At 36.7% G+C, this 26,704-nt stretch overlaps 1 protein-coding gene across 1 annotated transcript in view; it reads left to right on the top strand.

Annotated features, from left to right (window-relative positions):
* Window positions 1–26,704, top strand: part of CFAP43 (cilia and flagella associated protein 43) — a 101,860-nt gene that overhangs the window by 12,978 nt on the left and 62,178 nt on the right. Inside the window, exons 6-12 of the mRNA XM_044240453.1 lie at window positions 4,245–4,404; window positions 7,427–7,494; window positions 10,381–10,512; window positions 15,031–15,147; window positions 18,818–18,898; window positions 21,815–21,963; window positions 24,329–24,432. Coding sequence (XP_044096388.1) covers window positions 4,245–4,404; window positions 7,427–7,494; window positions 10,381–10,512; window positions 15,031–15,147; window positions 18,818–18,898; window positions 21,815–21,963; window positions 24,329–24,432 — 811 coding nt within the window. The remainder of the gene's footprint in view (window positions 1–4,244; window positions 4,405–7,426; window positions 7,495–10,380; window positions 10,513–15,030; window positions 15,148–18,817; window positions 18,899–21,814; window positions 21,964–24,328; window positions 24,433–26,704) is intronic.

The following is a 26,704-nucleotide window of genomic DNA, read 5'->3' as shown; positions in this document are numbered from 1 at the left end:
CAACCAAACTCAGCCACAATGGGGCAGCAAAGTAAATACAAATAGATCAGCCATCAAGGTTTGCAACTTGAAAAAAATGCTTCTATGTTTAGTTTTTGATGCCTAGGAACCCACATTTTCAACTATCTAAAATCTTTTCTTTGCCATAAATTTCGTAGGCGCCCTCATCTTTCACATTTTGCACAACAGGATGAACCCCACCTAAAATGTGTAAAATTCAGTCATCTGTCTTTGTCATTTGAAAAATGCTATGAAATGCCTTCCTTAAATACTTGAATGTGGAGTAACCATTTTTTAAATGCTCGTAATAAACAGACATCTTTGTTTCCTAGGATTTTTGGTACTCAGTGCATTTTAACCTTTTTCTGAAAACAGAAATTTAATGCTAAAGTTCTATATTTTAAAATCACATGGGGAATGTTAATAAAGCCATATAGTTTACATTTACATTAGAAATTATTTTTTCCAATATTTATTTTTTACCTTATAGATAAGTAAGGTGAGAAAAATGGCTAAAATACTGATTAATGTCTGTACAGTTAGTGAAAGCATAACCAAAAATCTCAAATGTCTTGATTCTGTTCCTTTGAATGACATTTCTTGTGACCTGGGTATCAATGAATGGCAAAGAAATCAGTAATAAACTAATGCATATAAGAGTCTTCAAAATTGACAGGCCGTGGACTTTCACAAGACTACAAACATTAAATACTCCCATTATGTCTCTCTTAGCTAACACTATAAAGGCACATTATACGCCTTTAAATAGGCCTGCATCACATTATACAGCTTATTTAAGGCAAAAGAAACAGTATCTAGCAGTAGCATGGGGGAAATCGAAGGCAGATGTTATCTGGGGAAAAACTAGATCCAAGATAATGAATTTGATCTCAAGTGTACGGTTTTCTTTTTCCATCTACCTTTTTGTTTTTTAACAGAAGTCACTAAATAGGAATTTCTTTTATAAACTGAAATATGTTGAAGCATATTTGGATACTTACATTTTTTAAAGCAATAATATTAAATTGGATTATAATTTTTCATGTTCAGTCTTCAAGTGATCAAAATGTTTGATTTATGAGTCCGGAGAGCTAAGCAAGGTGGTGTTATCAACAAATATGTTTATTGGCACATTTTTCTTTTAAAAGTTTTAGAATTTTTAGAGTTAAAAATTATTGCTTCTGCTCACATAATCCATATTGTATCACTTTCATTTTTAAATAGCCCAGAACATATTTATTGATGAAGAGAGTAATAGAAAGATAAGCCCATGTTTATCTTAAAGTAAGAAAAGTCAAACACAATACCAGTTTAACATTATATAGCCAGAAAAGTCCAAATTTTATATCTTCACCTTCTGTTGCATACACATAGGTCCACTGGTGTGAGAACCAGATATGTGTGTTTTTAAAAAGATTTTTGAATCTGTTGCCATAATGTAAGAATCTGTCCCCTTGTGATATATAGTCTAAGGTTAGATGTCATCAAGACAGCCCAAGAAACTTTTAAATAATGGCATCCAGTGAGTAACTTCCCTGTGAGTCAAATCTCAATTAGATACCACAAAAATGTTATTAATCAGCAGTAGTTTAATCCTCTTGGGTTGTTTTGCCCCCCTTTCTTGGCCCATAGGGTGGCCAGATTATTAATCAAGTATTTGTTTTCTACAATCCAAGACTACCAGGGTGTGAAGTATGTCAATCATTGACCAAAGTTAATATATCCTTTAAAAGAATTATCATGGTGATGGCTGCTGTGTATGATTTTTGCCTTAGTCATATTTCAGAGTCCATTCCAAATGGTAATTCTCTCTCCACCCTTCCTTCGCGCCACCAAGAACCAAGTGCTTTCTCATCAATGCTCCCATAATATTTAACACCCCTATACTATGATCTACCATGTTTTCTGATTCTGATATTTGTTCATACTTCTTCTTCCCTCAACAAGCGATTATCCTATTGAGAAGAGGGATCACTTAAGATGTTACACAATGCCTGATATATAACCAACATCCAATAAATATTTGTTTAAATATCAGTTACATAACAAGTTTATATTTGCTGAGAATAAATAGAAATGGTTACTTTGGCAGCACCATACCTGCTTTACCTTGAATCTACAAACCAGTCCTAAATGAATAGTATATGATACATTATTCAAATAATTGAGTATGTATTAGAAAAATGGCTTGCATATATTGAGGAGTTTTTAATGGAAAAAATGATTGTTTATGTAGATTTGCAGTATTCCCCAACTTCTGATTTATTTTTCTCCATAGTGATTTTCAGCATATGATTTTCTATATATTTAACTTCTTTTTAAAAAAATATTTTATTTATTTATTTGACAGACACACAGGGAGAGAGGGAACACAAGCAGGGGGAGTAGGAGAGGGAGAAGCAGGCTTCTCACAGACCAGGGGCTGGATGCAGAGCTTGATCCCAGGACCCTGGGATTATGACCTGAGCTGAAGGTTGATGCTTAATGACTGAGCCACTCAGGCACCCCTATATTTAACTTCTTAACTTATTTTTATTCTGTTTGCCCTCAACAGGATGTAAGTCCCATAAGGGCAGGGGTTTTTTTTGGTGGTGGTGGTTTTTTTTTTTTTTTTTTTTTTTTTTTTTTTTTTTTTTTTTGGTCTGTTTTGTTCACTGCTACATCCCTGTGCCTAGAACAGTAACTAGAATATAGTAAGTGTCCAATAAATATTTGTTAGGTGAATGAAAGGGTCAACAAAAGAATGCAATAAACATGGAGCTCTCAGGGAACTTAAAAATTCTGTTAATTTGGCCAATAGCTTATTAAAGATGTTTTCTGTTCCAGTGGGTGTAAGGATCCTAAAGAAAGCAAAGCATTATGTTATAGCAAATGTAATTCTAAATAATGCTATAGCATAACAAAAAGCTCAGATGGTTCTAAATGCTATGTTCTCAATATAAAATAAGTAAACTAGTACATTTGACTTGTTTAACCAAAAAGGAAGAAGTGCTATTATGTGATATCCTGAATTCAGAATTTTACTCAGTGCTGTGGGGAGCAAATGCCCTAAAAAGCTGCCACAGCTGCCTTGACCTCCAGGAAGGAGAACAGGTAGGCCTATACTTAAAAGGAGACCTGCTCCATGCTGACAAAGGGGGTCCTCCCCTGTAAGACATGAGTATTTAAGGCTGCAGGGGACGTACCACTGAAGTATTACAGTCTATGGCTGAGACAAACCATGACAGGCTTTTGTTTGGCCCCAAGCTAAGAATGTTCTTGTATACTTTTTACAGAGGTGTTTAAAAATATAATAGGGATATGTGACAGAGACCTATGTGGTCCACAAAGCCTAAAATATTCACGGCCTTTTCCTTTACAAGAAAAGGTTTGCTTTAGATCCTTGTCCATTTATTTTTACTCCCCAAAGCCAACTTCTTTGAGGTACATTGTATAGATTTTATGCATTTCTCCTTGAGTTTTCCATGATATCAAAATCACAGAGGATGTTTCATGAACCCCATTAGAAAGGCCCCCAGAATCAGACGAGTGTCCTCTTCTCATTTCCCATAAAAGCTAACTAAACAAAGGGTCTTCGCCAACCTTTCCATAACCACTCAAGAAAAATCATATCCGGGGCACCTGGGTGGCTCAGTGGGTTAAAGCCTCTCCCTTCAGCTCAGGTCATGATCTCAGGTCCTGGGATTGAACCCTGCATTATTAGGCTCTCTGCTCGGCAGGGAGCCTGCTTCCCCCTTTCCCTCTGCCTGCCTCTCTGCTTACTTGTGATCTCTCTCTCTGTGTCAAATAAATAAATAAAATCTTAAAAAAAAAAAAGGAAGAAAAATCATATCCACCCTCTCCCACCGCCACGCAGAATCAGGAGGGTGAAATGTTGACAAAAATCTTCCTCAAAAAGGGTGATTTTAGCTAGACAATGACTTCCTTAGACTCAAGACACCAAAAAACTCTACCAAGAAACATTGTAGATGTTGCTACTCAGAATTTTCATGAAAATCTGTGACACTAGAACTCCAAATATGCTGACAAGACTATCTCATATATTCTTAGTGAGTTAAAATATAGAGAGATAAATGGAGCAAGGAAGGATAAGCTCACTTAGATCTTGGCAAATGGCAGGACCAATGAATGTATATAGGTCCATATTCATTTGTTTCTTTTTGGAAGTTACTCTCTTAGGTATTTCTCTGGCTTTTAAACCAAGTATGCTGTCTTAACACAAGGTTTCTTATCTTTCTCTGAAGCCTAAAGATGATCTATATCCTTTGCTTCACCCATCTATGCATTGCTGGACTCCAACAAGTGACATATATGTTGGCTGTGAAGAGGGTCATCTTTTAATGATTAATGGAGAAACCTTGAAGGTGACTGTACTTAATAAGATAGAAGACACAGTACCAAAGGGTGAGAAACTGCTTTACTTCATTATTCCTAGAAGTGTAGCCACTGGTGATCGTTTTACACTTGAACAAAGATGGCTCTTTGTTCCCTATTTTTCTCCTTCTTAGAGCCATCTTTGATTCTTTCTTTCCTCTATCCCACAGTTAGTTACCAAGTCCTGTGGGTGTTCCTCATAGCTAGTGTTTATTGACTATTCTATGCTCTAGGCATTCTCCTGTACTCTGTATGTATATTTCATGTAATCCTCAAAACACTTTATAGAAAGATATGTTTTCATTTCCATGAGACAGGTGGAAAAGAATGGATGCACTGAGAGATTAAGAAAAAATGCCCAAATTCACATAACTAGTAAACTGTAAATCTGACTCCTAAACCCAGACAGTAAGACTTCAGAGTCCAAGTTCTTAGCTCCTATGCTGTATCGTTTCCCATACATGAGCCTGTTCTGTTTAGTCGGCAAATTATGCCCTTTCCTGCCCTCCACCTTTCTCAGGGCCTTTTTTCACAGTGACTTTTTTTTAACTGCCATCTTAAAAATTACTTCTCTGTTCCTTGGTTAGAAACATCGTTAGAGTTTGATCTATTCTCCTTAGATCTAGTGTCCATTCCTGGTCCCATCAGCTGTGGCCAGGGTTGGGCTTAGTCACAGAAGCTAATGTCCACTCAGTAGGGCTTAGGTGTAGACCTTTTGAGAAGGAAAACTTACAGGGAAAGCTCCCCAATCTGTCCAATGTCCTCTCCATTCCAGTTCCTTTATTATATCATAATTTGATTTCTGCACCAACCTTAGGACTGACTTAATTGGCCTTAATCTATAGTAACCCAAAACAGTCATCTCATTTGCAAACAGGCATCTCATTGCAATTCAAGGAGTGCTCTGCCTTGATTCCAAGCCCTCTCTAATTTGTTCCTACCTGCTCTATTCATATTCTTTCTACTCCCCAGGACGAGTTTTCTGATCTAGTCAGTCATTTCTTCTTGTCATTTCACAGACCTTCCTCCTAGCTCACTCTCTTGCCAGTTTTCTCTCTGAATCCTTATGCTTCTACCTCAATGCCACCTTCTACAGCAAGTTTTCTCCAGGACAGTGCCCCTCATCTACTTCTGCTCCCATTCCCTGGTTCTGACTTCAGTGGGGCCATTAGGTTTGACTTTCCTGCCCCCGCCATGGCTTCACTTTACTGTCACTTATACCCTCCAGGCTAAGTTCTATCTAGTCTTGCATCCACAGTGCCATCCTAACCTTAGGGCAAATTTCGGTGCCCCTGTGTGGGATTCCATTAGACTCACTTCCTTCTTACAGTCTCAGCCTTTGATGTCACAATTTCCTGTGTGCATGTCTGTCTTTCCCACCAGGTATTAATTCTTTGAAGTTAAGAACTGTGTTACTCATCCTTGGGCTCCACAGTTTAATCCCAGAGAATGCTACAGAGTAAATTAGTGCCTATATGTCTTTTGTAAAATGAATTCTAAAGCAATGTTTCTCATTTCCAAGCTGCTGTCACATCTGTAATATATTATACACAATTTAGGACTTATTCATGTATAGTCTTATATTGTTTACTATTTCCTTCTTCTATACTATTCCTAATAATTTTCATGGTACATTATAAATGCTTTAGTGTAATTATCTGTCTAACCTCTACAATGTGGAAGACACTAATCAAGGTTCCTCAGAGGTGACATGAATGGCAAATACAGGATCTTAAAATTTTCACCCTCGAGGGATTTATTTTTATTAAAGAGAATTAAACAAGTAGATAATTATAGCCAGGTAGATTAAGATCATTTTATTCAAGGGAAACTGAACAAAGTTCTGTGGGAATTCAAATGAGGGAAAGGGAAACAGGCCAGGTTAAGTCATTTTGAAGATGGCATTTGAAATGGCCCTTGCAGGATGGGTTCACAGACAGATGAGGGTAGGTAGAGTTTCAGTCAATGGTGTCTGCAGAGACAAGAAAAACTGAGGAAGGTTGAGACACTAGAAGTGTCCAGTCTGTCTGGAGCATTGAGTGTTACATAGGGTAGTGGGAAACAAAGGGACATACATACCATGTCTGACCTTGAATGTCCAGCTCAGATGTTTATACTCAATTCAGCTGACAGTGGGCAGACATAAAAAAAATTCCTGAATGGACATGTACCCCAAATGGAATTATGTCTGACAGTGGGAAGACATAAAAAAACTCCTGAGTGGACATGTACCCCAAATGGAATCATTCAAGAAAGGATGACCCTAGAAGCAGGTGGCTATAAGCATCAGGCTCCTCGACTAGGCCTTGAGTCATAAGAACCTGGACTCTAGTGGTACTTGGATTGGAAAGAAGGAACTTCTGGGAGGTGAATAGTCTTTGAAGGAAAGGACAGTATGCTTCTGAGCATCTGGCATGATGCCAAGCACGTAGTATATAGTAAGCAAATAATTTGATGGTTGCTCTCTGAGCTTTTGATCTTATAGTTCTTATGGTTTAGCTACATAAAAGTTATGACGCTTTTGTTCTTCCCCAGGGACAATATTTTATTAATAATGATAATTCTTATAGAACATTTTTTCTTTTTACTTTCTTTTTATCCATTTTTATTTATTTACTAAGGTTGGAATTTACATACATAAAATGTATAAATCTTAAGTATGCAGCTTGACAACAAGTTTGGTTTGGCTTAATTTATTTTTTCCTGGCATCTTAAAATATCTGACAATGCTTTCCTAAAATAAGAAAATATATTAGCTATATAATTCTGTAATGTTAGTTACATGGATCTGATGGTACAGAACTTTAAAAAACTCATGTGATTTACATTAGTAATCAATGCTGAACAGTTTTATTATTCATTGTTTGGAAGGCGTGATAGCACATATTCTTTTTTTTTTTTTTTTTTGATAGCACATATTCTGATAGGAAGTTGATTTTTGGAAAGTGTTACAAAGAAATGAATAGTCCTAGGAAAGCAAAGAGATTAATTACTTTGTATTGTGCTTTTAATTATGTGTCACCTGTTTTACCTTGTTTTTCTTTTCCAAAAGAGGGAAGAAATCTTATCAGTCCAGTCACCATGGTGTATCAGAAGGGAGGCATGCTGATTTCTGGAATTGTAATGTATTTTTGTCTTCAAAATTAATTGCTTTAAAGAATATATACAGTTTCCATTTGCTGTTACTTACTATTATGCGTCACAATTTGGGATGTCAGGTTCTGTCAGCTTATTAATTGTTTTCTTTTTGGATACTATTATAAAACTATTATAAAAAAGAAAAACAGTATAATGGACCGCCATATATCTAGACAATTGCAAAAAATAAAAAATAGAATTAAAAACTCTGGGACCCCAGAACACCCAACTTCATGCCTGTTTGTACATTTAATATATTGGGTTGTCAGACACAAATAGAACCTTTTGTCTAAGCTTCACTTAACCGCTTGTGCATACTCATTTAGCTTACCTGTATTATACTGTTATTGTTCATACTAGAATTAGCATTAATGGCCTTCATTTATTTAGTCCTTACTTTGTACCAGGCACCATGCTAGGTGCTTTGCTCGTATTATCTTATCAGTCCTCATAATGACACTATCAGTAGGAATATTGACATCTTCCTTATACAGAGGAAAGAGCCAAGCCTTACAGAGTTCACCATCCAGTAAATGGAGTCGCTGAGGCTTGAACCCAGATGTGTAAACTCCAAGTCTTTGCTCTCAATTATTAGAGCATGCAGTCTCAGTTAAGTATGAAAAGGGGTCAGACTACAATGCTTTTACATGGTATTGTAGCAATGCTAAGGTTTGGAGCTCACCTACACTAAAATCTCAGGTCTACCTGTAGATGTCCCAAGACCTACTCTCAGCTGGTAATCCATCCCCCTCCCCTGCAGTCTTGCAACAGACCATCATCTTCCCCCACCCCCCCGCCACTGCCACCATACTTCCTACATTTAGTTTGCATTTATGGCCTTTTATGACTCTTGTCCTTCTCAAAGTCACCCCTGGCATTTTTTACTTTTATTTTCATTTATTTATTTATTTTTTTCAGAGACAGAGCCACAGGGAGGGGCAGAGGGGAGAAGGAGAGAGAGAATCTTAAGCAGGCTGTATGCTCACCACAAAACCCAACACAGGGCTCCATCTTATGACCCTGAGACCATGACCTGAGCTAAAATCAAGAGTCAGGCGCTAAACCAACTGAGCCACCCAGGTGCCCCTCACCCTTAACATTTTTTTCAAACCTAGTTTAGGGACACCTGGCTGACTCAGTCAGTAGAGCGTGTGACTCTTGCATTGGGGTTGTGAGTTTGAGCCCTACATTGAAGATAGAGATTACTTAAAAAATAAAATTAATTGGGCACCTGGGTGACTCAGTGGGTTAAGCCTCTGCCTTTAGCTCAGGTCATGATCCCAGGGTCCTAGGATCGAGCCCCACATCAGGCTCTCTGCTCAGTAGGGAGCTGGCTTCCCCCTCTTTCTGCCTGCCTCTCTGCCTACTTGTGATCTCTCTCTGTCAAACAAATAATCTTTAAAAATTAAAATTAAATTAATAAATGAATAATAAATTATAATAATAAATTATTTCTTAATTTTGTAACCATTATAATAATTATATACCATTATAATTTAAATTAAAATAAATTATATTGACTAAATAGTTAATTTTATTAATTATTAAATAAATTATTTAATAAAATAATTATTAAATAAATGAATGAATTAAATAAATCAAGTTAGAAATAAAATGATTATAATTAACAATAATTATAAATATAAAATACTATAATAAATATATAATAAATAATAAAATTTTAAAGACCCAAACAACAAGTTTAAAGGAATGGTTTGAGCATCTACTCTATAAGAAATGGAGAATGATGATGAGTTTGGAGAAAGCACCTTGCATGTTTTATCCTCCAGTTCCCAAGTATGTGAATCCAGCCACCTCACTAATGCATATACTTTAGTTACAGTGTGGTCCAATCTAGAAATGATGGATTAATTTGTCCAAAGCTTCTTCACTACTGTGAAAACTATTCAAATTCCTCTTGAGAATAGTTAGTTGAGCCTAAATTTGTTTATGGCCAACCAGCTGATTTTTACTAGATACTTGCCCTCCTTCTAGCACTATTAAAGAAATACAAAAGGAGGATATAAAAGGAATAAACAGCACACTCCCCACCTTTGGGTCATTTAGGGAGAAAAGAAATGCATATAATAAAGATTAAATAATATACATTAAGGCTAGTATTCCTTGAAGTAAGGAGACTGCTATATACAAGCCACATAATGAACTGCTTCATTCGCCCTACCTCCTGTATAATAAAGAAAGTGGTAAAAAGATAGATGCTAGGTGGATGGAATTAGAGGGTATTTTGCTAAGCAAAATTAGAGAATGACAAATACCATATTATTTCACTTTTATGTGGAATTTAAGAAACAAAACAGATGAACATGGAGAAGGGAAAGAAAAATAAGATGAAAATGGAGAAGAAGGCAAACCATAAGAGACACTGAACTCTAGGAAACAAACTGAGGGTTGCTGGAGAGGAGGTTGGTGGGGGAAAAGTGATACGTGGGTAATGGGCGTTAAGGAGAGCACTTGAGGTAATGAGCACCAGGTGTTATATGCAACTGATGAATCACTAAATTCTACATTTGAAACTAATAAAAAAAATTTCTAACTTTATTAAAGACATTACTTGGGAATTAAAATATAAATGTTAGAGAAGTTCAAAGAAAGTAGAGATCCATAAATTTTAGTCGCAAAATTTTGTGTCACAGAAGAGATAAAATTGAACCTTGGCCAGGAAGGGTGGTTAAAAGTTGCCTAATAGAGATAAGACTAGGCATTCTAGATAATGTAAACATTGAAGATGATTCCAAAAATAAACTATGGATGGTAGTCAATAAGTCTTAGCTCATTTGACATGGAAATTACACTCTGCATTGACTGAGATTGATTTTCTTTGTTTATCTCATTGTTTTTGGTCTCTAGGATGGCTTTGTTTATTCTTTTATTATTAAAGATTTAACTTACAAAGTAGAGGATTTTCTAGAGATTGAAGAGCCTGTGGTACATATGATGTTTTCTCCAAATTACCGCATGTTGCTGATTCAAACAGACAAGGTATGCAAGATGGTGATTTCTTTCTTCCTTTTTTTTTTTTTTTAAGATTTTTATTTATTTATTTATTTGACAGAGAGATCACAAGGAGGCAGAGAGGCAGGCAGAGAGAGAGGGGGGAAGCAGGCTCTCCTCTGGACAGAGAACCTGATGCGGGTCTCAATACCAGGACTCTGAGATCATGACCTGAGCCAAAGGCAGGTGCCCCAGATGGTGATTTCTTGATATACAGTTTTCAAATATTATTATCATTGCACTATGGGAATGAAGGGCATAGTGCTTCATAGTGATACTCTACTATTCAGGACTCTTTTAGTTACAAATGAAAAATACCTAACGTAAAAGACCTAAACAACAAAATGTGTTTGGTTTATTCATTTTTTTGGTTTGTTTTTGTGCATGTAAGTAAAAGGGCAAGGAGTTAATCTGAATCTAGTGGCTCCTGACATTTTTTTGTGACCATCTCTTGGTTCTGTTTTCTCTCTGCTGTCACCCTTCTCATGAAGATTCTCCTGGAAGGTGTGCAGAGAGCCTCCTGCAACTCTAGTTTATATTTCTACCCTGGTGGTGACCCTAGTGGAAAGACACCATGAAAAAATGTCCTGGAATTTAGATTCATTGTACTTACTTGGTCACCTCTCTACCCCTGTGGCAATTACTATGTCCTGGAGAATTCTAAGCTGTCATTGGCCAGGCCTGTGTCACATATCTACACTTGAACCCTGTATAGAGTCAACCCAACCAAACATCGACTGAGATTGGGGTCATGGATGGTTTTCTAAGGAAAATATGGGTTCTGTAAAAGAAGAAGGGAAAGGGAATAAATGCAGAATAAAATGGAATGTCCATCTCAATTATATTGTTAGACTCCTAATTAATGGAATGACTCTCAAAAATCAGGGTTAACAGTAGTTTATATTGTTAAGCAGTGACTTTAGATGGATTATAAGGAAAGATCAATGATTTTCTGCCTAAAGGAAACTTAAATTTAAATATGGAAAGATATCATTTGCTGGTAAATACCTGAAGTTAGAACAACTGGCTAACTGTGTTTTAATAAATAACAAATAAATGAAAATCCTAGAATACCTATAAAGAACAGGAATCAACAAAAAATAATGTACCATAACAGAAGGGAGAAAGACTAAAATAGGACTTCTAAAAGAGAAAATATACTGAAAAAGTAAAAATTAAATGAATATGTCTGACAGAAGATTGGATACAGCCAAAGAGAGAATTAGTGAATTGGATATAAATCAAAAGAAGTTATCTAGAATATAGCCCAGATACACAGGAGGGTAGGATATACAGAAGGGAGAGTAAAGTATACGTTTGATTGGAACCCCAGACTGGAGAGAGAGTGAGGTACAGACAATATTTAAAGAGAGATTTTCCAGAACTGGTTAAAAACACGAATTTACAGATTCAAGAGGTCCAGTGAATCTCAAGCAGAATACCTAAAAAGTTAAACACACTTAGATTTAACAAGGTGAAACTGTTGAAAATGAAAGACAGAAAATCTTAAAAACAATCAGAAAGAAAAACAGATAATTTCAATTAGACTAACAACTGACTCCTCTGTGACAATAATGTAAGTAAGAAATAATGGAATGCTACCTTACATGTAGAGCAGAAGGCATCAGCAAACTATGGCCCTGTAGGCCAAAACCAGCCTGCTGCTGGTTCTTATAAATCAAGTTTTATTGGAACACAGTCACACCATTCATTAATGTATTGTCTCTGGCTGCTTTCACACTACAATGGTAGAATTAAGTAGTTGTGAGAGATCATGTGGCCAGCAAAGCCTAACATATTTACTGTCTGTCCATTTATAGAAAAAGTATGCTGATGTAATGAATGAAATAAGATAACTACCACCTGGAATTCTATACCCAGTGAGATTACTTTTCAGTATAGGGGTGAAAAAAAGATAATTTCGATGTTCCAAAACTGAGAGTTTGTCAGCAACCGACCATTACTAGAGAAAATTCTAAAGAATGTACAGAAGGAAAAGGAAGAAGGATAGGCAGAAGGAAAATGATCCCAGTTGGAAGATTGTGTTGCAAGAATGAATAGTAGTGTGGAGAAATGAACACTGCCTGTATAAAACAGCAAAAATAATGTGAGGTTGGGTTTAATAATAACATTGAATTAAAATCCCAGACAGCAATAATATAAACTAGGGGAAAGAGCAAATGGATTCAAGTGTTTCAAGTTCATTATTTACTTTTCCCAGGCAGAAGATAAAGGTTTTAAGTAACCTTGTGGTATTTATAAATTAAGTATGCATGTTGTAAGTTCTAAGGTAGCCAATAAAGAACTGAAACAGTAGATGAAATATCTATGCTATAGATGGGGAAAGCAGAATGTTTTTATAAAGCAACCCAAAACAGGGTAAGAAAAGAGAGAAAAAGAAAAATAAAACAAATAAGAAAGCAGAAGCATAAATTAAAATGTAATATTTAAACTCAAATATTAGTAATTACAGTAAAAGTAAAACAGATAATAGATGTAGTTAAAAGGCAAAGTTTGCAACACTGGATTTAAAAAAAGTAAAACCCAGTTATGTACTGTTTACAAGTGACAACAGCTAAAGCATAAGTGTACAGTAAGATTGAGAGTAAATAAAAATAAAAAGTACAGTAATGTTGAAAGTAAATTTTAAAAATTGAAAGTAAGTAAAAAGACAGAAAAAGATCTAACATGCAAACGTTAATAGAAAGAAAGCTCTATTAAATATCAGACAAAATAGACTTTCTGGCAAAAAGTATTACTAAAGATAAATGGGCTTATTTCAAAAATATTAAAAGATTAAATTCAGTAGGAACATATCAACACTTAATATATATAGGTACTAAGTAAAATAGTCCCAAAATATATGAAGCAAAATGTGACAAAATGACAAGAAACAAAGTTGTAATCTCAATGGGAGACTTTAATGCACTTTCCCCAGTACATGATGGAATAAACTGTATCCCCAACACAGCAGGCAAAGTGAGAACAACTTTTCCATTTCTCTTCAGAAGCTTCCAGTGATTCCCCATGTTATTCTGATTAAGAGCCAGCATCCTCACTATGCTTTACAATCCCTTTGTAATGTGGATTCTACTTACCCCTGGGCCTTATCTCCCCCTACCCTGCATTCTGTTCACCCTGCTCTGGGCATGCTAGCCATCATACTGTATTCTTTTTTTTTTTTTTTTGGTAAGATTTTATTTATTTATTTATTTGACAGACAGAGATCACAAGTTGGCAGAGAAGCAGGCAGAAAGGGAAGAGGAAACAGGCTCCCTGCTGAGCAGAGAGCCCAATGATGCAGGGCTCAATGCCAGGAGGACCCTGGGATCATGACCTGAGCCAAAGGCAGAGGCTTTAACCCACTGAGCCAGCCAGGTGCCCTGTCATGCTGTATTCTTTAACTCACCCAGCATGTTCCTCCCTCTGTGCACTGGCTACTCTCTCTGTCTGGAATGTTCTTCCCAAAGACTCCACATGGATCCTTTCTTTCCTCATTTCCTTCAAGTCTTTTAAGTCATCTCTGTAAAGCCTTTCTTGGATACCTGGTTTAGAATTTCACGTTCTTATTTTGCCATGTCATAGCCTCTTAACCTGCTTTATTTTTTGATTCTTACAATCACTGCTGTTTATTTAGATACCTTGTCCATTGTCCGAATCCCCCAGCAGAATGTAGGCTCCACGAGGGCAGGGAATATTTGTCTGTTTTGTCCTCTGATATAGGCCCAGGATCCAGAGCAGTGCCTGGCGCAGTGTCTCATTCAATATTTGTTGAAGGAATGAGTACAAGGTAAAATCAGTAAATATCTGTCAAATTTAGACTCTACAAAGTTGAATTTTTTAGATAAACAAGAACAGAAATACTCACACTTAACTCAAACTTGAAAAATTTGCTGTTAGTTGAAAACAGACTTATTGCTACTTATGTGCTCACACCATATTACAGTTACTTGACAGAGAGTCCCAACTGACAGGATAGTTTTTTTTGTTCTGTTTTGTTTTGAGGTGAATTGGCAGCTGAGAATTACAAAAAATCATGAAGTAACATCTTCAGCTACACCTCCACAATTTCCTCAAAGGCTTATTTAAAAGTTTGTATCAATGCCCACCATGGTCTAGTATGTGATAAGACTTAGTTTGTCTCCACAACTTTCCTGGTTTTTCACACTTTCCAAGTTTTTTGTATAAATAGACATTATTTTTGAAGTCTGAAAAAAATGTTTTGTTGTGTTTTATAACTTAAAAACCAAATATTTGGATTTGGAGAAAAGAAGAAAGCCCCATTTATTGATTATTTTAAATGATAAATGAATGAATGAATTGATAAACAAATTAAGCATCAAGATTTTAAGCTCCTCAAGGTCAGGGCCTTACTTAAGTTAATCTCTAATTTCCAACACAGTGCCTTGCTCACAGTGGACATTTAATAAATACTTGTTGAACTGCATATATAACAATTACATCTTTTCCTTCTTTCTTTTCTTTTTTTTTTGGTATATTTAACAGGGATCTGTTTATATTTACACTCCTGGTGAGAAGCCGACCTTTGATAAAGTCCTACAGGCTTGTGATGGGAAATTTCAGGCAATTGATTTTATCCCACCCGGAAATGAATACTGCATGGTAAGGAATACTTTCTTATCTCACAGTATGATTTTTAAAAATGATTTTGGAAGATCTTGTGCAACCTTATACAAATAGGAGGCAGAGGGTGTTCTTGAGGATGTGGAAGAAATGCCAACCACTTCCATCATCAAATATACTCCCCAATTAGATGACATCATTGTATTGTGACTTCATAATATTAAGTGTCTGAAACAGTCAAAGCAATTGAAATCTTAGGAGCCATCCTGTTTATACTCACCATCCAAGTATTTCAAGTCACATCTTTCAACACATTCATTGCCAATGAGTTATCAAAACTCATTAAACAATTACTGTTTACCCACTTTCAGAGTAGTACAGACCCTCTGAGGACGAAAATGAAATGTAATACCAGTCAGAATCCTAGCAAGTTATTTTACGGATATCAATAAACTGATTCTGAAATGTATGTGAAGAGGCAAAAGACTCAGAATTACAAATACAATAATAATCGAGTCAAAAAATTGGGCAGAAGACATGAACAGACACTTCTTCAAATAAGACATGCAAATGGCTAACAGACACATGAAAAAATGTTCATTATCATTAACCATCAGGGCAATTCAAATCAAAACCACATGGAGATACCACCTTATGCCAGTTAGAATGGCAAAAATTGACAAGGCAAGAAACAACAAATGTTGGAGACATTGTGGAGAAAGGGAGCCCTCTTAAACTGTTGTTGGGAGTGCAAGTTGGTATAGTCACTTTGGAAAACAGTGTGGAGTTTCCTCAAAAAATTAAAAATAGAGCTACCCTATGACCCAGCAATTGAGCTACTGGGTATTTACCCCAAAGATACAGATGTATTGAAAAGAAGGGCCATATGCACCCCAATGTTCATAGCAACAATGTCCACAATAGCCAAACTGTGCAAAGAGCTGAGATGCCCTTCAACAGATGTGTGGTTAAAGAAGATGTGGTCCATATACTTAATGGAATATTACTCAGCCATCAGAAAGAATGAATACCCAACTTTTGCATCAACATGGATGGGACTGGAGAAGATTATGCTAAGTGAAATAAATCAAGCAGAGAAAGTCAATTATCATATGGTTTCACTTATTTGTGGGATAAGGAATAACATGGAGGACATTAGGAGAAGGAATGGACTTTTCCTGTGGACCCCAGGAAACAATTTGAGGGTTTTAGAAGGGAGGGGATGGAAGGATGGGTGAGCCCAGTGATGGGTATTAAGGAGGACACAGATTGCATGGAGCACTGGGTGTTATATGCAAACAATGAATCATGGAGCACTACATCAAAAACTAATGATACACTGTATGGTGACTAACATAACATAATAAAATAAAAAAACATGTACAATATTAAAGAACAAAGTATAAAGCTAACAAGATTTCAATTTCAAATTTCAAGATTTACAAAGCCACAGTAATCAAGACAATATAGTGCTGGTGAAAGACTAGACAAATAGATGAATGGAACAGAATAGAGAACATAGAAATAGATCCGCATGAATATAGTTAACTGACCTTTGACAAAGGAGCAAAAGCAATTCGATTGAGAAGGCTTAGTCTTTTCACCAAATTGTTGCAGGAGCAACTGCACATCCACATGCAAAATCATCATCATCATCATCATCATCACCATCTAGTCACAGACTTTATACCTTTCTCAAAACTTAACTCACAATGGGATATAGACCTAAATATTATAGACCTAAATGTAAAATGAAAAATAGAAAGATCTAAGTGATCTTGGGTTTGGCAATGACTTTCTCAATACAACACAAAAACATAATCCACAAAAGGAAAAATTGGTAAGTTGGACTTCATTAAAATAAAAAACTTGTACTCTGGGAAAGACACCCTTAAAAGAAAGAAAAGAAAAGCCACAGATTGGGAGAAAAGTCTTTGCAAAACCTGTACCTGATAAAGGACTGGTTTCCAAAATGTAAAAAGAACCTTAAAACTCAACAATCAGAAAATAACCAACTGCAATAAAAAATGGGCTAAAGATCAAGTACTTTGCCACAGAAAATATACCAAAGGCAAAGAAGTATATGAAAAGGTGTTTAACAGTATTCATCATTAGAGAATTGCAAATGAGATGACACCACACACGTATTAGAATGTCTAAAATCTAAAACACTGGCAATATCAAGTGCTAGCAAGTATACGAAGCAACAGAAACATTCATTGGCTATAGGAATCAAAATGATACAGCCACTTTGGAAGTTTGGCAGTTTCTCACAAAACTTAATATATTCTTACTTTATGATTCAGAAACTAAGCTTCTTGTTATTTACTTAAATTATTTGAAAACCTATGCCCGCACAAAAACCTCCACATGAATATTTATAGCAGCTTTATTCATAACTGCCAAAACTTGGAAGTAACCAAGATATCCTTTAATAGGTAAATGGATAAACTGTGGCATATCAATACTATATTATTAATAATATATTTCAGTACTAAGTAATAGAGCTGAATATATGTAATATTATTCAGCACTAAGAATAAATGAGCTATTAAGCTATGAAAAGACATAGAACAGCTTTATTTACATTAAATGAAAGAAGCCAATTTGAGAAAGATGTGTGATTTCCTCTATATGATATTCTGGAAAAAAGAAAAACTATGGAGATAGTATGGGTCGCCAGGGGCTCAGTGAGGGAACAGAGAATTTTTAGGGCAGTGTATTGGTATGGTACTGTAATGGTAGATACACATCACACACTTTCAAAACCATAGAATGGATATCCATAGGATGGGTAACACAAAGGACGAATCTTAATGTAAACTATGGGCTTTATCAATAACAATGAATCAATATTGGCTCATCAATTCCAATAAATTTACCACACTAATGCAAGATAATAATAGAGGAAATAGTATGTATATGTAGGGGGGAGGGTATGGCAACTCTCTAGTTTCTGCTCAAATTTTCTTTAATACTAAAACTGCCCTTAAAAGCAAAGTCTGTTAGAATCATCTGGGTGGCTCAATCAGTTAAGTGTCTGACTTTTTTTTTTTTTAAGATTTTATTTATTTATTTGAGAGAGAGAGAGAGAGTATGAGAGGGGTGAGGGTCAGAGGGAGAAGCAGACTCCCTGCTGAGCAGGGAACTGGATATGGGACTCGATCCGGGACTCCAGGATCATGACCTGAGCTGAAGGCAGTTGCTTAATGAACTGAGCCATCCTGATGCCCCCCCCCTTTTTTAAAGATAAGTGTCTGACTCTTGATGCCAGACTCTTGATCTTAATTAGGGTCTTGAATTCAAGCCCCATGCTTTGCTTTTTTTTTTTTTTTTTTTTAACAAATTCCGTTAGTTAAAAAAAAAACATATCTAATTTCCTATTTCTAGCTTTATTCATTAAACAATAATCCTGTTCAATTTCCAAGTAACTCAATTATGTTATATGGGAAAAAAATATTTTACTTTTCTAATCTTAGTCATTATGTTACTTAAATTGTAATAAACATACTAATTTAAAAAAAGATAATAGTTATTTTTTGTTCAAATCAGAAGTACTGGTGTTGTGTTATTATAATCCATATGAGTAAAATGAAATTTTATACTAAATCATCAGAGTTACTGACATACCGTAAAGGGATTTAGAACATGGTTCCATAACAGAGTCTTATATTCCATTTTGAGTTTTCTTTTTCTTTTTTTTTAATAGACACTCACACATTCAGGGGAAGTTTGTGTTTGGTATACAGAAGATGGTACTTGTGCCAGCAGGATTTATCTGAATACCTCAGTAAGTGTGCCTTATAAATGGATTAAAATATTAAATTCTAATCCAATTTGTGTTTTCATAATTACATGTCAAGTCTGTGGAAATACTTGTTGCAGGTGCCTTATTGCATTTTTACCCTATATATTTAGAATAATTCTTGTGTATAAAATGTATTCTACAGCCCAGAGGGTAGAACATAAGGTGCTGAGTTGGAGTACAGGAATGTTTTTCTGCGGGGGCAGCTATTTTCGAAGTCCTAGTGGTTTATAGCTCACTCGTGCTAAAACTTCATTGTGCAGTAGCAGTGTCTCTGCTCCAGAGTCCCTCTCCCAGGGAGCCAAGCTGAGGGAGGGGCCACCACCTAATAATAGCTCCTAAGAGCCACAGTATGGGGAAGGAGTGCCATAGAGTCTTGAACTAGCAATTAGTTGCTTTTACTCAGACATGAATCACCCCCTTGGCTATAACTAATTAAATGGCCCCATCTAACCTCAAGGAGGTCAGTTAGAAATGAAAGAAAATTGCCACTCTAACCAGCTTGAGACAAAAATAAAAAAGTGGGGGTTATTTGCTTTTTCAGCTATAAAGTATAGGACTTATCTGGCCTCAGATGTTACTCAGTCCAGCAACTCAAATGATATTACCAGGGATCTTGTTTTTCTCTCTATGTCTCTAGTTTCATCTTAGGCTTCTTTTAGCGATACCCAAATGCCACAGGTGTCAACCTCACAGGTGTCAGACCATCAGGGAAGAAAGCCTCCTCCAGTGGGAAGAGGAAAAGAAAAGAATTTTCTCTTTCCCATCAAGCTAAATGTCTTCATAACATCTCTGAACTAATCACTGTGGACAGGGGAATGAGAAATGCTAATTGGCTTAAGCTCAGCCTTGAAAATGGGAGTCAGATCTGTTTCTCTGAACTCCCAAAATAGGAGAGATGATTTCTCAGTAGATATTCAAGAAATTTTTCCAGAAAGAAGGTGTTTGGATACTGGGGAATAAACCACAGTTGTTCACAACACTCGCCAAAGGGTGATACCATTATTTCTGCCACATTCATAATACATTTTACATAAAATAATACTTTAAATTAAAACATGAAAGAACCAAGAAATGATGGCAATGCTATTTCCCCCTTATATTATCATCATATGTTGTATTACACAGTTCTAGATGAGGTATGGATCTTGGATCTTGGTAGTAGGTATGGAAGTTACAATCCTTTCCCTTTATAAAATTAAAATCTCAATTATAAAACAAGAGGAAGCTTCATACCTCACATAAGAAAATTATAAGACACAAAAGATACACAGTTCAATGGGATATATAAAACTCACCTTGACAAGTAAATATAAAAATTCTTATACTCTGGTGACAAGAGCTCCTATGTATTCATTTCTATTAGAACTGCTAGAACTATAAGAGGTCTTAAAACTCATCTGATCACACCTCCTTTCACAAACTAGAGACATTCAAATGGTTAACAACCCACTCGAGAGTTTCTACAGTCTGGACTTAACCTTGCTCTTCTTGGCTAAGGAGAGAGATAGGCACCATGAGAAGGTCTGCTTTCTGCACCAGCGATCTTGCCTTCACCTGAGCGAAGGGGTGAAGCTCAGACAGCTTTCATACTTAATTTGACAAACCTTCATTGAGCTCCAAACCAGGCATGGTATACTCATGTGGTTCAGCCTGAGTTGGGGATAATGGCTGGTTTTTCCTTACTGGAGAACACTGATGCCTTGTGGGATATTGATAAGTACACTTGACCCAGCAATGCTGAGGCCAGATTTCCCTGCTATGCCTGGGACAGTGTTCCTCATGAACATTTCAGGCAGTGGGCTTCAGAGAACTTGGCCCAGGAGGGCCAAGGATGGGAGGATATCTGGGCACTAGCAGCTTCCCTTGATGGTATTTGCTAAGGTACATAAGACCCTTCCAGATACTGCTGTCCATGGTTAGCCTTAGCCTACTATTGCCCTGGAATAGAAGATAATTTCAACAGATTATTTTGAGAAAACATACACACACACACACACACACCCCATTAAAGACTTCCAGTTTCAAAAAAAAAAAAGACCCTTGCCATTTTGTTTACAGTTGTGCATGAGATACCACTGAAGACTTTCAGCCTTTAAAATTCATCTTGAAAATCAAATGAAAACCTCCTTGGTTGAGCAACTGTGCATTTTAATGAGGCTGGACACCTGAGTTCTCAGCTTCATCATCAGCTACAGGATCCTGAGGCAAATTGCTCTTCTTCTCTTGGCCTCCATTTTCTCTTCCATAAAATGATTATCTCTTAAGGTCTTTTCTATTTCTAATGTTCTTCGATTTTATTCAAAACAACCTACAAAGTATGATTACAGAGAATGAAGCTGATTGCTTAAGTGTCATGAAAGCAAATGTATTCTCCTAGACATCATGTTCCATAAGTGATTGTGAGATGAGTGGGAATCTGTGATGCAGGGCTTTGGTTCCATAGTGCGGTGATACGGTTATTTTCTTATCTTCCTCCATCATACCAGCCTCCCAGGGTCTACTACTATCCAACAGATGAATGCTGATTTTTAAAAATCACTAACATTCGGTAACGATGTCTAAAAGATGCTATGAATGTATTTTAAATTTTGTTTTTTCATTATGGTTGGTATAATCATTTCATAATCATTTGGGGATAAAAATGAAGTCATGGTCTAAGGCTCAAGAAATGTCTTTATATTTTTGTGATTCTAATGTTAGGATAAAAGAATAACATGTAGAGAATAGTGTGACTTGTGCAGTCGATTAGCTCAGGAATGCTGCATGTCTAATTTGTAATACCACACAACACTTGCTGTGCTCCTCGTTCAGAGGACTTTTCAAATATAGGTTCTTATGTGTGGTAAAGCTTCATGTTCCGGCACAGTGAAGTTAAGCATCTGGAGTTATTTTAAACAGGCAACAGTGCTGGCTTGCTCTCCTTCCTCCCTCTCTGCGGCCGTGGGCACCACGGGGGGCTCCATCCACTTCCTCGATGTCAGGGATGCTGAGGCCCCTCAGGCGATTCACAAGGCCTTCCCCTCCGAATGGTCTGTGCAACACCTCCTGTAAGTACTTCCTGCTTCCGGCAGCGACATTGTAGTGGCTTGTCTGTCAAATTCCAGTAAAGCCATAGCTTTTTTTTTTTTTTTTTTAAGATTTATTTATTCACTTGAGGGGGCAGAGGTAGAAGGCAAGGGAGTTTTAAGCAGACTCTGTACTGAGCACAGAGCCCGATGGGGGAGCTCTATCTCACAATCCTGAGATCATGACCAGGGCCAAAACCAAGAGTTGGACGCTTAACCATCGGTGCCACCCAGGTGCCCCAAGCCATAATTTCCTTCAAATTTAAGTTTTACCTGTTTTGTTTTGAAAATGAACACATTGGCTCAGTTCAGTGTTCCAAAAGGCCAGAAGGGTGCATAGCAAAAAGTCTCCCACTCTTGTCCCCAGACACCCAGTACTCCTCCCTGGAGACAGCCTGTTCCCAATTTCTCATTTCTTCTTTCCAGAGATAGTCCACCCATAAATAAGCAAAAAGGTAAACACTTCCTTTTAGTTACACAAATAGCTGTCAAGCACTTAAAATGTGCTATGTAGTTGGTTCTATCCACCATGAGATGGATGCTCTTGTCTCTGTTACAGAGCAGGAAGATGAGACACAAAGTGTTTAAGTGACTTGCTTCATGTTACACGCATTGGAAATGGCAAATGTCAGGAGCAGACCCAGGCATTGGGCTCCAGAATCACTGCCCTTGCCTTTATTTTTTTCAAGTTTTTATTTAAATGTCTTTGCTTTTACAGACAGCAAACCATATACAATGTTCTATACCTCTTTTTCTTTCTTTTTTTCACTTCAGGGTATCTCTTGGACCATGTTTTCTCTCCACACATAAAGACCTTCCTTATTCTGTTTTATGGCTACATAATATTCCATTATATAGATATACTATAATTTTTATTTTTTAATTTTAATTCCAGCATTGTTAACGTACAGTGTTATGTTAGTTTCAGGTATACACTAGAGTGATCAACAATTCTATTACACACTACTCAGTGCTCACCATGCCAAGTGTTCTCTTTCATCCCCATTACCTGTTTCACCCTTCCCCCACTCATTTCCCCACTGATCACCATCAGTTTGTTCTTTTTAGTTAAGAGTCTGTTTCTTGGTTTGCCTCTCTCTCTCTCTCTCTCTTTTTCCTTTGCTCATTTGTTTTGTTTCTTAAATTCCACATATGAGTGAAACTATATGTTAATTGCCCTTTTCTGACTATCTTATTTTGCTTAGTATTATGCTCTCTAGTTCCATCCATGTTGTTGCAGATGGCAGGATTTCATTCTCTTTATGACTGAGTAATATTCCATTGCATGGACATACACCACATCTTTATCTACTCATCTATCCGTGGCACTTGGCCTGCTTCCGTGGTCGCTATTTCGCTATTGTAGATAATGCTGCAATAAACATAGGGGTGCCTGCATCCCTTTAAATTTGTGTTTTTGTATTTGGGGGGTAAATACCCAATATACCATAATTTTTAAAAGATTGTATTGATGGGCATTTAGATGATTTCACATCTTTTGAAGTAATACTTTTTAGAAGACAGCACAAAGACATTGGATTTAAACCCATATGTTGCCATTATTCATTCTTTTGTTAATTTATCAAAATAGTAAGTATTATCAGAACGGACATTTGTGCCCTGCTTTACAGTTTGAGGTGCTGGCAGACAGTGTAGCTTATTGAATGTGATTCTCACTACACCGGTCAGAAAGGTATTAAGCATGTCCCTGTTCCACAAATGAAGGAATGCAAGTTCAGAGAAGTGAAGAGAGAAGCCTTTGGAGAATTGCCCAACAAGCACCTGGAGGAGTGGGGTTTCCACCCACCTCCTTGTTCCCTACAAGAGGCCTCCTCCCTCTCAGGGGGAGAGGACCCCTCACCTGCCTGCATCTATACATTTATTGCCTCCTCTTTCTCAGATCCTCTTCTCTTATTTTAATTTGGATCTTCTCATTTTTCTAATTTCATGAAGGTGCTGGAACATTTCCCTACTTTCTTCCTCCCCTTGCGGGGCACTGGTACTGCAGAGGGCTGCGATGTCACACTGATCACTGGTGTGAGGGCTTTTATTTCCCCTGGAAATACCTTTCACTTATGACAAAAAGCTTACCCAGTGCTACTGCATCTTCTTGACTGTGCACTTACAAGCTGCAATTTGGAAATAGCATTAACCTAGAATGTCATGATTGCATTTATATGTCATCACTTAGCTTTTTTTAATAAGATGGAATAGTATTAAAAATCACAAATCAAAAGAGTGACTAGTTTTGAGTGTATCTCCATGCTGTCATCTAGTAAATTTGTTTACCATCTTATTAGTGAAACAAAATTGGATCCTCAGATTTCTTCTTTTCTTTCTTTTCTAGTTATGACCAGCAAGGGATCTATCTGTTAGCTGGGACATCAGAAGGCTACATCTTTGTTATCAATGCCAATCCATCAAGCTCATTCCAGATCCTTGGATTTGTAGGTACTACGTGAAGTGCTTATTAATTTAAATTATTGGTCACTTCATTCCAAAGAATTTAAAATTGTGGAAATGGAGCTCTAGTGAAACAATTATTTGTGGTATATTTTCTAAAAAGAGACATTTAAATAACTGTTGTAAGTTACATAGGAGAATGCCTACATCATATTTAAAGGGTTTTTGGTACATGTACTTGGTTAAATAGATGTTAAATAAACCTTCTTAAATAAATTAATGAATTTAGATATTTCTAATGTTAGACATTATATATAGTATATATATATGCATATTATATACATTATATACTGTATAATATATGTGTATATTATATGCATATATATAATGCTAGATATTTCCAATGTCATTACAAAATGAAGTTTGGTTGGTTTATTCATGAAATATATTTTTAAATATTTCTATTTAATAAAGATATCTATGCATCTTTAATATTTCCTCTTTAAACAAAATTATATCCAGCTTTTTCAGTAATGCCATCCCCATGCCCAGGGAAACTATAGACCTGGCAGGTGAGGTAACACTTATATGATAAATAGTAAGACCTAATACTTTTCTTTCTGACTTAAGGACCAAATATACATGTATGTTTTCCCCAAAACATATTATTAAATTTATTATTGACTTTTTAAAATTAGGTGTGTTAGGTGTAAAGTTAGATGACTATTAGGTGTAAAAATGCCGAACCTAGGCCAGTGGGGGGATGGGAAGGTTGAGGAGTCAATTTAGTGCTGAAAGAATAAGCAGAGTGCTGTGTGGTCTCAGAGGAAGAAACAATTAATTCTGCCAGGTGTGAGGGAAGGAGTAGGGGTAGAGGGGAATACAGATAAGGAGGTGTAGAGGATTGGGGGTGAGTTCTCTGAGGTTGTAAGTTGTGGAAGATAGAGCATATTAGTAATCCAGCTCAAGATAAAAGACTGAGCAAAGGCACTTGGAATGGCAGGAAGTCTGGTATGATAGGTTAACAGAAAAGTTTACTAGATGATGAACATGCCAATGAAGTCTGAAAGAAGACAAAGGTCTTGAATATCATTCCAAGGAGTCTGGACTTTTTTCTGTGGGTAATGAGACACAATCAGAAGTTTTCAAGATGAGACAGGTATGATTTGACTTGAGTTTTAAAGGACGACTCTGCCACAAGTGTGAAGGATAGAGAGAATGGAAGAAAAAAAGATGAGTTAAGGAATAATTAGAGTAGCCCAGGCAAGAGGTGATATGAATCATAACAACAGTCAACATTTAATGAGGGATTCCTTGACATGTGACAGTCAGTGTTCTAAAAACGTGGCATGTGTTATTTTATTTAACGCTTACAGAAAATTCTCATGAGGTAGAGACTATTACTATCCCAATTTACAGATGAGACAACTGAGGCACCATCAAGTACTTCTTCAGAGTCATGTAGTTCGGTAGTTGTGGAGCCAGGACTCAAAAGCAGGATGTCTGTCCTCAGGCTTTTGCTCTTATCCACAGTGCACACACCGGGCAGCAGTCATAGAAAGAGAAGAGAGGGGACAGCTCTGAGGGATGGAATTGATAGAATTTGGTGCTCCATTAAATGTGAAAGGGGAGGGTCAGCAATGACTCCAAAATTTCTAGCCCATGATTTCATCAAATGAAGTAAAAACTCAAGACAAAAGTTTGAGGGTTAGTGTGAGATGACAAGCTCCGTAGAGTTGAAGCTAATAAGCTCTTTAGTGGGGGATATTTAGCTAATGTTTGGAAATGGAGATTTTTAGTTCAAGTCTCAATGATAGAATTCTGATCTTGAAATTAAGAAAGCTGATGAGATGGCTTAAGAAGACAGAGAAAAGCAAATCCAATTGCTTAATGAGACCAAAGAGTTAAGCTAAATATGTAAATTTGAAGGCCTAGAGCATGGTAGGACCTATGGCTTACCTCAGAGTGAATGCACATCCCGTCTAAATATTCCTTTTTAAAATATATCTGGTCAGTCAGAGTGTGGGATGGGAAAAGCAACTTCCACTGAAGTATGGACCAAGGAAGATGGCGCAGTGAAGCAAACAGGACAGACCAGAGTAAGGAGAGCACTGGGAGTCACCCACTCCAGAAAGAGCTTGAGGGAGGAAGGCGGGATGAGGGTGTGGACTGACATAAACTCAACAGCAGTGAGGGCTGGCGGTTAGAAAGTGAAGTCAATAAGTAGCAACTCCTGTTTTAAGGAGTTTGTGGCAGAAAAAAGAGAATTGACATAGATGGCAACTGGTGGGAAAGCAGCCTTGCAGCAAGGACTCAATTT

This window comes from Neovison vison, chromosome 2 (genome assembly GCF_020171115.1).
Source record: "Neovison vison isolate M4711 chromosome 2, ASM_NN_V1, whole genome shotgun sequence".
Taxonomy (NCBI): domain Eukaryota; kingdom Metazoa; phylum Chordata; class Mammalia; order Carnivora; family Mustelidae; genus Neogale; species Neogale vison.
This window is presented reverse-complemented; position numbering and strand designations above follow the sequence as displayed.